Source organism: Mustelus asterias, chromosome 9 (genome assembly GCF_964213995.1).
Source record: "Mustelus asterias chromosome 9, sMusAst1.hap1.1, whole genome shotgun sequence".
NCBI classification, from domain to species: Eukaryota; Metazoa; Chordata; class Chondrichthyes; order Carcharhiniformes; family Triakidae; genus Mustelus; species Mustelus asterias.
The window spans coordinates 66,152,558-66,165,307 of record NC_135809.1 but is presented as its reverse complement, the minus strand read 5'-3'; the positions used below and the strand labels follow the sequence as shown (position 1 = coordinate 66,165,307).

At 48.5% G+C, this 12,750-nt stretch overlaps 1 protein-coding gene across 9 annotated transcripts in view; it reads right to left on the bottom strand.

Annotated features, from left to right (window-relative positions):
- The window catches only part of LOC144498728 (protein-methionine sulfoxide oxidase mical3a-like), a 702,250-nt gene that overhangs the window by 436,520 nt on the left and 252,980 nt on the right, over positions 1-12,750 (bottom strand). For all 9 annotated transcript variants that reach the window (XM_078220302.1, XM_078220301.1, XM_078220303.1 and 6 more), the window contains one exon: positions 12,591-12,681. In XM_078220302.1, the coding sequence (XP_078076428.1) occupies positions 12,591-12,681 (91 nt within the window). Of the gene's footprint in view, positions 1-12,590; positions 12,682-12,750 lie in introns of those variants that run through there.

The window sequence follows — 12,750 nt, the reverse complement described above, 5'->3', positions numbered from 1 at the left end:
GGAGGGGGTTTTGGTTGAGTCTCGGAGGGGATTTCGGGTCAGTGTGGGAGGGGTTGTTCAGTTTGGAAGGGATATTTCACTTTGGGGGTGATGGAGGAACTGGTTCTGCGTGGTGTCGGGGGGTGTTTGGGTTGGGCGGGTGTTTGGGGCGGGGCAGGTGTTTGGGACAGGGGGGTGTTTACCTGGACAGTTACATGAGCAGTCTGGGAATGGAGGGATACAAATGAATGGTCCAGTTGGACCAATGAGCGGCACAGGCTTGGAAGGCCAAAGGGCCTGTTTCCTGTGCTGTACTGTTCTTTGTTCTTTGTGTTTGGGCAGGATGGGTGTTTGGGTGGGACGGGTGTTTGTGCGGGTGTGTGGGCGGGTGTTTGGGCAGGATGGGTGTTTGGGTGGGACGGGTGTTTGTGCGGGTGTGTGGGCGGGTGTTTGGGCAGGATGGGTGTTTGGGTGGGACGGGTGTTTGTGCGGGTGTATGGGCGGGTGTTTGGGCAGGATGGGTGTTTGTGCGGGACGGGTGTTTGTGCGGGTGCATGGGCAGGTGTTTGGGCAGGGTGGGGGTTTTTGTGGGGTGGGAGTTTGGGCGGGGTGTGGGTTTGATCAAGCTGGGTGTTTGGTCGGGTGTTTGAGCGGGGAGGATGTTAGAGTCAAGTGGGTGTTTGGGTGGGTGTTTGGGCGGGCGGGTGTTAGGGGTCAGGCGGGTGTTTGGGGTGGGACGGGTGTTTGGGCGGGGCAGGTGTTTAGGTCGAGTGGGTGTTTGGGTGGGTGTTTGACCAGCGCAGCTGTATGGGAGGGGTGGGTGCTTGAGCAGGGCAGGTGTTTGGGGTCCGGGCGGGTGTTTGGCCGGGTTTCCGGTCAGCTGGAGGGTTTGGGTCAGTTTGTGAGGGGGTTTCGGGTCGGTTTGAGAGGGGGTTTTGGGTCAGTTTGGGAGGGGGTTTTGGGCCAGTTTTGCAAGGGGCTTGGGTCAGATTGGGAGAGGGTTTCATAGAGTCATAGAACCATAGAAAATTACAGCTCAGAAACAGGCCTTTTGGCCCTTCTTGTCTGTGCCAAACCATTTTTTGCCTAGTCCCACTGACCTGCACTTGGACCATATCCCTCCACACCCCTCTCATCCATGAACCCGTCCAAGTTTTTCTTAAATGTTAAAAGTGATTTACCACTTTATCCGGCAGCTCATTCCACACTCCCACCACTCTCTGCGTGAAGAAGCCCCCCCTAATATTCCCTTTAAACTTTTCTCCTTTCACCCTTAACCCATGCCCTCTGGTTTGTTTTCTCCCCTCGCCTCAGCGGAAAAAACCTGCTTGCATTCACTCTATCTATACCCATCAAAATCTTATACACCTCTATCAAATCTCCCCTCAATCTTCTACGCTCCAGGGAATAAAGTCCCAACCTATTCAATCTCTCTCTGTAACTCAGCTTCTCAAGTCCCGGCAACATCCTTGTGAACCTTCTCTGCACTCTTTCAACCTTATTTACATCCTTCCTGTAACTAGGTGACCAAAACTGTACACAATACTCTAGATTCGGCCTCACCAATGCCTTGTATAACCTTACCATAACACTCCAACTTTTATACTCGATACTCCGATTTATAAAGGCCAATGTACCAAAGGCACTCTTTACGACCCTATCCACCTGTGACGTCACTTTTAGGGAATTCTGTACCTGTATTCCCAGATCCCTCTGTTCAACTGCACTCTTCAGAGTCCTACCATTTACCCTGTACGTTCTACATTGGTTTGTCCGTCCAAAGTGCAATATTTCACACTTGTCTGCGTTAAATTCCATTTGCCATTTTTCAGCCCATTTTTCTAGTTGGTCCAAATCCCTCTGCAAGCTTTGAAAACCTTCCTCACTGTCCACTACACCTCCAATCTTTGTATCATCAGCAAACTTGCTGATCCAATTTACCACATTATCATCCAGATCATTGATATAGATGACAAACAACAATGGACCCAACACCAATCATAGACGTTTACAGCATGGTAACAGGCCCTTCGGCCCAACTTGTCCATGCTGCCCTTGCCCACATTTGGCTCATATCCCTCTATACCCATCGTACCCATGTAACTATCTAAATGCTTTTTAAAAGATAAAATTGTACCCGCCTCTACTACTACCTCTGGCAGCTTGTTCCAGACACTCACCACCCTGTGTGTGAAAAAATTGAGACTCTGGACACTTTTGTATCTCTCCCCTCTCACCTTAAACCGAGGCCCTCTGGTTTTAGACTCCCCTACCTTTGGGAAAAGATATTGACTATCTAGCTGATTTGTGCCCCTCATCATTTTATAGACCTCTATAAGGTCACCCCTCAGCCTCCTACGCTCCAGAGAAAAAAGTCCCAGTCTATCCAGCCTCTCCTTATAACTCAATCCATCAAGTCCCGGTAGCATCCTAGTAAATCTTTTCTGCACTCTTTCTAGTTTAGTAATATCCTTTCTATAATAGGATGACCAGAATTGCACACAGTATTCCAAGTGTCAGTTCGGGGAGGTGGCTTCCGGTTCGTTGGGGAGTTCGGGTCAGTTGGAGGGTTCAGGTCCATTGGGGGTTTCAAGGTTAGGTTGGGAGGGGGTTTCGGGTCAGTCGGAGAGAGGGTTTCCAGTGAGTTTGAGGGGGCGGTTTTGGGTCAGTTCGGAAGAGGTTTTGGGTCAGTTTGGGAGGGGCAATCAGGTCAGTGTGGGAGGTGATTTTGGGTCAGTATGGGAGGGGTTGGTCAGTTTTGGAGGGACATTTCAGTTTGGAAGTGATGGAGGAACTGGTTTTGCGTGGTGTGAGGCAGGTGTTTGGACGGGGCGGTGTTTGGGACAGGGGGTTGTTTGGGCAGGATGGGTGTTTGGGTGGGACGGGTGTTTGTGCGGGTGTATGGGTGGGTGTTTGGGCAGGGTGGGGGTTTTTGTGGGATGGGAGTTTGGGCGGGGTGTGGGTTTGATCAAGCTGGGTGTTTGGTCGGGTGTTTTGGGCGGGACGGGTGTTTGGGTGGGGTTGGTGATTGGGCACGGCGGGTGTTAGGTGTCAGGCGGGGGTTTGATGTCGGGCGGGTGTTTGGGGCCAAGCAGGTGTTTGGGGGCCGGGCGGGTGTTCGAGGGCTGAGCGGGTGTTTGGGGGCTGGGCGGGTGTTTGGGGTCGAGTGGGTGTTTGGGGCGGGATGGATGTTTGGGTGGGTGTTTGACCGGGGTGACTGTTTGGGCGGGACAAGTGTTTTGGACGGGGCGACTGTTTGGACCGGATGGGTGCTTGAGCAGGGCGGATGTTTGGGGGCTGGGCGGATGTTTGGGGTCTGGGCGGACGTTTGGGATCCGGGCGGATGTTTGGGATCCGGGCGGATGTTTGGGGCCGGGCTTCCGGTCAGTTGGGGGGTTCGGGTCAGTTTGGGAGGGGGTTTCAGGTCAGTTTTTGGAGGGGGTTTTGGGACAGTTTTGAAAGGGGCATGGGTCAGTTTGGGAAAGGGTTTCGTGTCTGTTCGGGGAGGTGGTTTCCGGTCAGTTGGGGGGTTTGGGTCATTTGGAGGGTTCGGGTCCATTGGGGGTTTCAGGTTAGTTTGGGAGGGGGTTTCAAGTCAGTTGGGGAGAGGGTTTCCGGTGAGTTTGAGAGGGGGTTTTGGGTCAGTTCGGAAGGAGTTTGGAAGGGATTTTGGGTCAGTTTGGGAAGGGATTTCGTGTCAGTTTGAGAGAGGGCTTTGGATCAGTTTGAGAAGGGGTTATGGGACAGTTTAGAACATAGAACATAGAACATAGAACATAGAACATTACAGCGCAGAACAGGTGGTTGTAGAGGGTTGTTTTTCAAACTGGAGGCCTGTCACCAGCGGTGCGCCTCAGGGATCAGTGCTGGGTCCTCTGTTATTTGTCATTTATATCCATGATTTAGAACATAGAACATAGAACAGTACAGCACAGAACAGGCCCTTCGGCCCACGATGTTGTGCCGAGCTTTATCTGAAACCAAGATCAAGCTATCCCACTCCCCATCATCCTGGTGTGCTCCATGTGCCTATCCAATAACCGCTTAAATGTTCCTAAAGTGTCTGACTCCACTATCACTGCAGGCAGTCAATTCCACACCCCAACCACTCTCTGCGTAAAGAACCTACTTCTGATATCCTTCCTATATCTCCCACCACGAACCCTATAGTTATGCCCCCTTGTAATAGCTCCATCCACCCGAGGAAATAGTCTTTGAACGTTCACTCTATCTATCCCCTTCATCATTTTATAAACCTCTATTAAGTCTCCCCTCAGCCTCCTCCACTCCAGAGAGAACAGCCCTAGCTCCCTCAACCTTTGCTCATAAGACCTACAAGACCTACATACAGTAAATGACAGAATGCTTAAGAGTATTGATAGGCAGAGGGATTTGGGTGTACAGGTACACAGGTCACTGAAAGTGGCAACGCAGGTGGAGAAGATAGTCACGAAGGCATACGGCATGCTTGCCTTCAACGGCCGGGGCATTGAGTTTAAAAATTGGCAAGTCATGTTGCAGCTTTATAGAACCTTAGTTAGAACCTCAACCTCCTCCGCTCCAGAGAGAACAGCCCTAGCTCCCTCAACCTTTCCTCATAAGACCTACCCTCCAAACCAGGCAGCATCCTGGTAAATCTCCTCTGCACTCTTTCCAGCGCTTCCACATCCTTCTTATAGTGAGGTGACCAGAACTGCACACAATATTGGATGTGAATATAGGAGGCATGGTTGGTAAGTTTGCAGATGACATCAAGATTGGTGGCATAGTGGATAGTGACGCAGATTATCTAGGATTGCAATGGGATCTTGGTCAATTGGGCCAGTGGACTGAAGAATGGCAGATGAAGTTTACTTTAGATAAATACAGGGTGATTCATTTTGGTAGATTGAATCAGGGCAGGACTTACTCAGTTAATGGTTGGGCATTGGGGAGAGTTACAGAACAAAGAGATCTAGGGGTACATGTTATAGCCCCTTGAAAGTGCAGTCACACGTGGACAGAGTGGTGAAGAAGGCATTCGGCATGCTTGGTTTCATTGGTCAGAACATTGAATACAGGAGTTGGGACGTCTTGTTGAAGTTCTACAAGACATTGGTAAGGCCACACTTGGGATACTGTTTACAATTCTGGTCACCCTATTATAGAAAGGATATTATTAAACTAGAAAGAGTGCAGAAACGATTTACTAGGATGCTACCAGGACTTGATGGTTTGAATTATGAGAGGCTGGATAGACAGGGACTTTTTTCTCTGGAGTGTAGAAGGCTGAGGGGTGATCTTATGGAGGTCTCTAAAATAATGAGGGGCATAGATCAACTAGATTGTCAATATCTTTTCCCAAAGGTAGGGGAATCTAAAACTAGAGGGCATAGGTTTAAGGTGAGAGGGGAGAGATACAAAATGGTCCAGAGGGGCAATATTTTCACACATAGGGTGGTGTCTGGAACAAGCTGCCAGAGGTTGTAGTAGAGGCGAGTACAAGTTTGTCTTTTAAAAAACATTTAGACAGTTACATTGGTACGATGGGTATAGAGGGATATGGGCCGAATGTGGGCAATTGGGACTAGCTTCGGGGTTTAAAAAAAAAAGGCGGCATGGACAAGTTGGGCCAAAGAGCCTGTTTCCATGCTGTAAACCTCTATGACTCCCTCTACACTTCCCCAGCAAACACTCTCAGCACAGGTAAAGATTGGGATTAGATACAAAATAAAGCTCCCTCTACATCGTCCCCATCTAACACTCCCAGGACAGATGCAGCATGGGGTTAGATATTGAATAAAGCTTCCTCTACACAGTCCCAACCAAACATTCATAGGGCAGGTTCAGATAGAGAATAAAGCTCCCTCTGTACATTCCCATCAAACATTCCCAGGTAGGTACAGTATGAGGTTAGATACAGAGTAAAACTCCCTCTGCACTGTCCCCATCAAACGTTCCCAGGCCAGGTACGGTACAGGGTTCGATACTGAGTAATGTTCCCTTTACACGGGCGGCATGGTAGCACAGTGGTTAGCACTGCTGCTTCACAGCTCCAGGGGCCTGGGTTCGATTCCCGGCTTGGGTGGAGCTTGCACATTCTCCTCGTGTCATAGAACATAGAACATTACAGCGCAGAACAGGCCCTTCGGCCCACGATGTTGCACCGACCAGTTAAAAAAAAAACTGTGACCCTCCAACCTAAACCAATTTCTTTTCGTCCATGAACCTATCTACGGATCTCTTAAACGCCCCCAAACTAGGCGCATTTACTACTGATGCTGGCAGGGCATTCCAATCCCTCACCACCCTCTGGGTAAAGAACCTACCCCTGACATCGGTTCTATAACTACCCCCCCTCAATTTAAAGCCATGCCCCCTCGTGCTGGATTTCTCCATCAGAGGAAAAAGGCTATCACTATCCACCCTATCTAAACCTCTAATCATCTTATATGTTTCAATAAGATCCCCTCTTAGCCGCCGCCTTTCCAGCGAAAACAATCCCAAATCCCTCAGCCTCTCCTCATAGGATCTCCCCTCCATACCAGGCAACATCCTGGTAAACCTCCTCTGCACCCTCTCCAAAGCCTCCACATCCTTCCTGTAATGTGGGGACCAGAACTGCACACAGTACTCCAAGTGCGGCCGCACCAGAGTTGTGTACAGTTGCAACATAACGCTACGACTCCTAAATTCAATCCCCCTACCAATAAACGCCAAGACACCATATGCCTTCTTAACAACCTTATCTACTTGATTCCCAACTTTCAGGGATCTATGCACACATACACCTAGATCCCTCTGCTCCTCCACACTATTCAAAGTCCTCCCGTTAGCCCTATACTCAACACATCTGTTATTCCTACCAAAGTGAATTACCTCACACTTCTCCGCATTAAACTCCATCCGCCACCTCTCGGCCCAACTTTGCAACCTGTCTAAGTCTTCCTGCAAACTACGACACCCTTCCTCACTGTCTACCACACCACCGACTTTGGTGTCATCAGCAAATTTGCTAATCCACCCAACTATACCCTCATCCAGATCATTAATAAATATTACAAACAGCAGTGGCCCCAAAACAGATCCCTGAGGTACACCACTTGTAACCGCACTCCATGATGAATATTTACTATCAACCACCACCCTCTGTTTCCTATCCGCTAGCCAATTCCTGATCCAATTTCCTAGATCACCCCCAATCCCATACATCTGCATTTTCTGCAGAAGCCTACCATGGTGAACCTTATCAAACGCCTTACTAAAATCCATATATACCACGTCCACTGCCTTGCCCCCATCCACCTCCTTGGTCACTTTCTCAAAAAACTCAATAAGGTTAGTAAGGCACGACCTACCTGCCACAAAACCATGCTGACTATCACCTATCAATTCATTACTCTCCAAATAACTATAAATCCTATCCCTTATAATTTTTTCCAACATCTTGCCGACAACAGAAGTGAGACTCACCGGTCTATAATTCCCGGGGAAGTCTCTGTTCCCCTTCTTAAACAATGGGACAACATTCGCTAACCTCCAATCTTCTGGTACTATACCAGAGGCCAACGACGACCTGAAGATCAGAGCCAGAGGCTCTGCAATCACTTCTCTTGCCTCCCAGAGAATCCTTGGATAAATCCCATCCGGACCAGGGGATTTATCTATTTTCAGACCCTCCAGAATATCCTGCACATCCTCCTTATCAACTGTAATACTGTCTATTCTACTCCCTTGCAACCCAGTGTCCTCCTCAGCTATATTCATGTCCCCTTGCGTGAACACCGAAGAGAAATATTGGTTCAATGCTTCACCAATCTCCTCCGGTTCCACACATAACTTCCCTCTGCCATCTATAACTGGCCCTAAACTTGCCCTAACCAACCTTCTGTTCTTGACATACCTATAGAACGCCTTAGGATTCTCTTTAACCCTATCCGCCAAAGTCTTCTCATGTCCCCTTTTAGCCCTTCTAAGCTCGCTCTTCAACTCCCTCTTAGCCAATCTAAAGCTTTCTAGTGCACTACCCGAGTGCTCACGTCTCATCCGAACATAAGCCTCCTTTTTCTTTTTAACCAACAGGCCCTTCGGCCCTCGATGTTGCACCGACCAGTGAAACCAATCTAAAGCCCCTCTAATCTACACTATTCCAATCTCATCCATATGTTTATCCAACAACCATTTGAATGCTCTTAATGTTGACGAGTCCACTACTGCTGCAGGCAGGGCATTCCACGCCCTTACTACTCTCTGAGTAAAGAACCTACCTCTAACATCTGTCCTATATCTTTCACCCCTCAATTTAAAGCTATGTCCCCTCGTGCTAGCCAACACGATCCGAGGAAAAAGGCTCTCACTATCCACCCGATCTAATCCTCTGATCATCTTGTATGCCTCTATTAAGTCACCTCTTAACCTTCTTCTCTCTAACGAAAACAACCTCAAGCCCCTCAGCCTTTCCTCATACGATTTTCCCACCATACCAGGCAACATCCTGGTAAATCTCCTCTGCACCCTTTCCAACACTTCCACATCTTTCCTATAATACGGCGACCAGAACTGTACGCAATACTCCAAATGCGGCCGCACCAGAGTTTTGTACAGTTGCAGCATGACCTCCTGGCTCCGAAACACAATCCCTCTACCAATAAAAGCTAACACACCGTACGCCTTCTTAACAACCCTATCAATGTGGGTGCCAACTTTCAGGGATTTATGCACATGGACACCCAGATCCCTCTGTTCATCCACACTACCAAGTATCTTACCATTAGCCCAGTACTCTGTATTCCTGTTACTCCTTCCAAAGTGAATCACCTCACACTTTTCCGCATTAAACTCCATTTGCCACCTCTCAGCCCAGCTCTGCAGCTTATCTATGTCCCTCTGTAATCTGCCACTTCCCTCCGCACTGTCTACAACTCCACCGACTTTAGTGTCATCCGCAAAGTTACTAATCCATCCTTCCATGCCCTCATCCAGGTCATTAATAAAAATGACAAACAGCAGTGGCCCCAAAACAAATCCTTGCGGTACACCACTAGTAACTGAACTCCAGGATGAATATTTCCCATTAACCACCACCCTTTGTTTTCTTACAGCTAGCCAATTCCGGGTCCAAACCACTAAATCACCCTCAATCCCATGTGTCCGTATTTTTTGCAAAAGCTTACCATGGGGAACCTTATCAAACGCTTTGCTGAAGTCCATATACACCACATCAACCGCTTTACCCTATTCCACCTCTTTGGTCACCTTCTCAAAGAACTCAATAAGGTTTGTGAGGCACGACCTACCCTTCACAAAACCGTGCTGACTATCCCTAATCAAATTAGTCCTTTCTAGGTGATTATAAATCCTATCTCTTATAATCCTTTCCAATACTTTGCCCACAACAGAAGTAAGGCTCACTGGTCTATAATTACCAGGGTTGTCCCTACTCCCCTCTTGAACAAGGGGACAACATTTGCTATCCTCCAGTCTTCTGGCACTGTTCCTGTAGACAATGATGACACAAAGATCAAAGCCAAAGGCTCTGCAATCTCCTCTCTAGCCTCCCAGAGAATCCTAGGATAAATCCCATCCGGCCCAGGGGACTTATCTATTTTTACCCTTTCCAGAATTGCTAACACCTCCTCCTTATGAACATCAATCCCATCCAGTCCAACAGCCTGCATCTCAGTACTCCCCTCGACAACACTGTCCCTCTCCAGTGTGAATACCAACGAAAAATATTCATTTAGCGCCTCTCCTATCTCTTCAGACTCCACGCACAACTTCCCACTCCTGTCCTTGACTGGCCCTAATCTTACGCTAGTCATTCTTTTACTCCTGACATACCTATCGAAAGCTTTAGGGTTTTCCTTGATCCTACCCGCCAAAGACTTCTCATGTCCCCTCCTGGCTCTTCTTAACTCTTTCTTTAGGTCCTTCCTGGCTAACTTGTAACTCTCAAGCACCCTAACGGAGCCTTCACGTCTCATCTGAACATAAGTCTCCTTCTTCCTCTTCACAAGAGATTCAACCTCCTTAGTAAACCACGGTTCCCTCACACGTCTGCTTCCTCCCTGCCTGACAGGTACATATTTATCAAGGACGTGTAGTAGCTGTTCCTTGAACAAGTTCCACATTACAATTGTGCCCATCCCCTGCAGTTTCCTTCTCCAACCTATGCCAGCTAAATCTCACCTAATCGCATCATAATTTCCTTTCCCCCAGCTATAACTCTTGCCCTTTGGTATATACCTATCCTTTTCCATCGCTAAAGTAAACGTAATCGAATTGTGGTCACTGTCACCAAAGTGCTCACCTACCTCCAAATCTAACACCTGGCCTGGTTCATTACCCAGTACCAAATCCAATGTGGCCTCGCCTCTTGTTGATCGATCTACATACTGCGTCAGGAAGCCTTCCTGCACACATTGGACAAAAACTGACCCCTCTAAAGTACTCGAACTATAGCTTTTCCAGTCAATATTTGTAAAGTTAAAGTCCCCCAGTACAACTACCCTGTTACTTTCGCTCCTATCCAGAATCATCTTTTCAATCTTTTCCTCTACATCTCTGGAACTTTTCGGAGGTCTATAAAAAACTCCCAACAGGGTGACCTCTCCTTTCCTGTTTCTAACCTCAGCCCAAACTACCTCAGTAGACGAGTCCTCATCAAATGTCCTTTCTGCCACCGTAATACTGTCCTTGACTAACAATGCCACACCTCCCCCTCTTTTACCACCTTCCCTGCACTTACCGAAACATCTAAACCCCGGAACCTGCAACAACCATTCCTGTCTCTGCTCTATCCATGTCTCTGAGATGGCCACAACATCGAAATCCCAGGTACCAAGCCATGCTGCAAGCTCACCCACCTTATTCCGGATGCTCCTGGCATTGAAGTATACACACTTCAAACCACCTTCCTGCCTGCCAGTACACTCCTGCGACTCTGAAACCTCATCCATGACCTCACTACTCTCAACCTCCTGTACACCGGAGCTACAATTCAGGTACCCACCCCCCTGCTGAATTAGTTTAAACCCTCCCGAAGAGCATTAGCAAATTTCCCCCCCAAGATATTGGTACCCCTCTGGTTCAGGTGCAGACCATCCTGTTTGTAGAGGTCCCACCTACCCCAGAAAGAGCCCCAATTGTCCAGGTATCTGAAACCCTCCCTCCTGCACCATCCCTGTAACCACGTGTTCAACTGCTCTCTCTCCCTATTCCTCTCCTCACTATCACGTGGCACGGGTCACAAACCAGAGATAACAACTTTGTTTGTTCTAGCCCTAAGCTTCCACCCTAACTCCCTGAATTTCTGCCTTACATCCCCATCCCTTTTCCTATCTATGTCTTGAGTGCCTATGTGAACCACAACTTGGGGCTGGTCCCCCTCCCCCTTAAGGATTTCGAAAACACGATCCGAGACATCACGGACTCTGGCTCCTGGGAGGCAACACACCAACCGCGAGTCTCTCTCATTCCCGCAGAATCTCCTATCCGTCCCTTTAACTGTGGAGTCCCCAATGACTAATCCTCTACTCCTCTCCCCCCTTCCCTTCTGAGCCACAAGGACAGACTCTGAGCCAGTGACCTGTACACCATGGCTTATCCCTGCTAAGTCCCCCCCCCCCCCCCCCAACAGCATCCAAAAGTGTACTATCCCCAATTTCTACTACATTTTTTGTTTCTCCCCCCACTTGGATGGCTCCCTGTACCTTGGTGCTGTGGTCAGTTTGCTCATCCTCCCTTTCCCTACCCTTCTGAGCTGCCGGGCCGGACTCTGCGCCGGAGGCACGGCCACTGTTGCTTCCCCCAGGTAGGCTGCTCCCCCCAACAGTACTTAAACAGGAGTACTTATTTTTAAGGGGCACAGCCACTGGGGTACTCTCTAGTACCTGACCTTTCCCCTTCCCCTTCCTAACCGTGACCCACTTGTCTGTCCCTCGTGGCCCCGGTGTGACCACCTGCCTGTAACTCCTATCTATCACCTCCTCATTCTCCCTAACCAGACGAAGGTCATTGAGCTGCAGTTCCAGTTCCCCAACGCGGTCCCTTAAGAGCTGCAGCTCGACGCACCTGGTGCAGATATGGACGTCCGGGAGGCTAGCTGACTCCAGGACCTCCCACATCAGTCACTGAGGACAACAAACTGGCCTCACAATCATAATTCCCCCTTTCTTCCAATGGCACAGGAAAAAAAAACTGTCTAAACCTACCCCACCTCTGCCTGTTTACACCGAAGCCCGATGAGCCAAAGCCCGTCAGCTCTCACTCTACTTCTCACTCACTCCACTGCCCGCTCCTGACGCTGCCCGCTCAAAAGTGCGGCCTGCTTTTAAACCCTCCAAAAACCTTCCCAGGCTACTCCTGGGCCTACTTCCTGTTTTGGTTTAAACAAGCATTGTTTTATACTTTCTGGATGTCCCATGATCATATTATAAAGTACTTGTGTTCTATGTTATGAATCAAGCACTGCTAAGAGTTGTTTTGTTTTGTTTTTGAATGTATTTCTTATCAATAAAAAATTTGGTGTGGCGCGAGCAAATTTTTATTCCCAAAGTGCGGCCCAGTGAAAAAAGTTTGGGAACCACTGCTTTAATCGCATGATTTATTATTTCACTGCATTGTTAGCTCACCAGTTTGTTTAAACTTTGGTGATCTCGGAAGAGCAGCAGTTTCTGATCCTGGCAGGTTCTTTTGCTCTCCAGTATTGAACAAGTGCCTGACCTGGTAACAATAAAGAGAAACAGTCAGCACTACACACCAATATTAATGCTTGTAATCCTCAAAACAGGG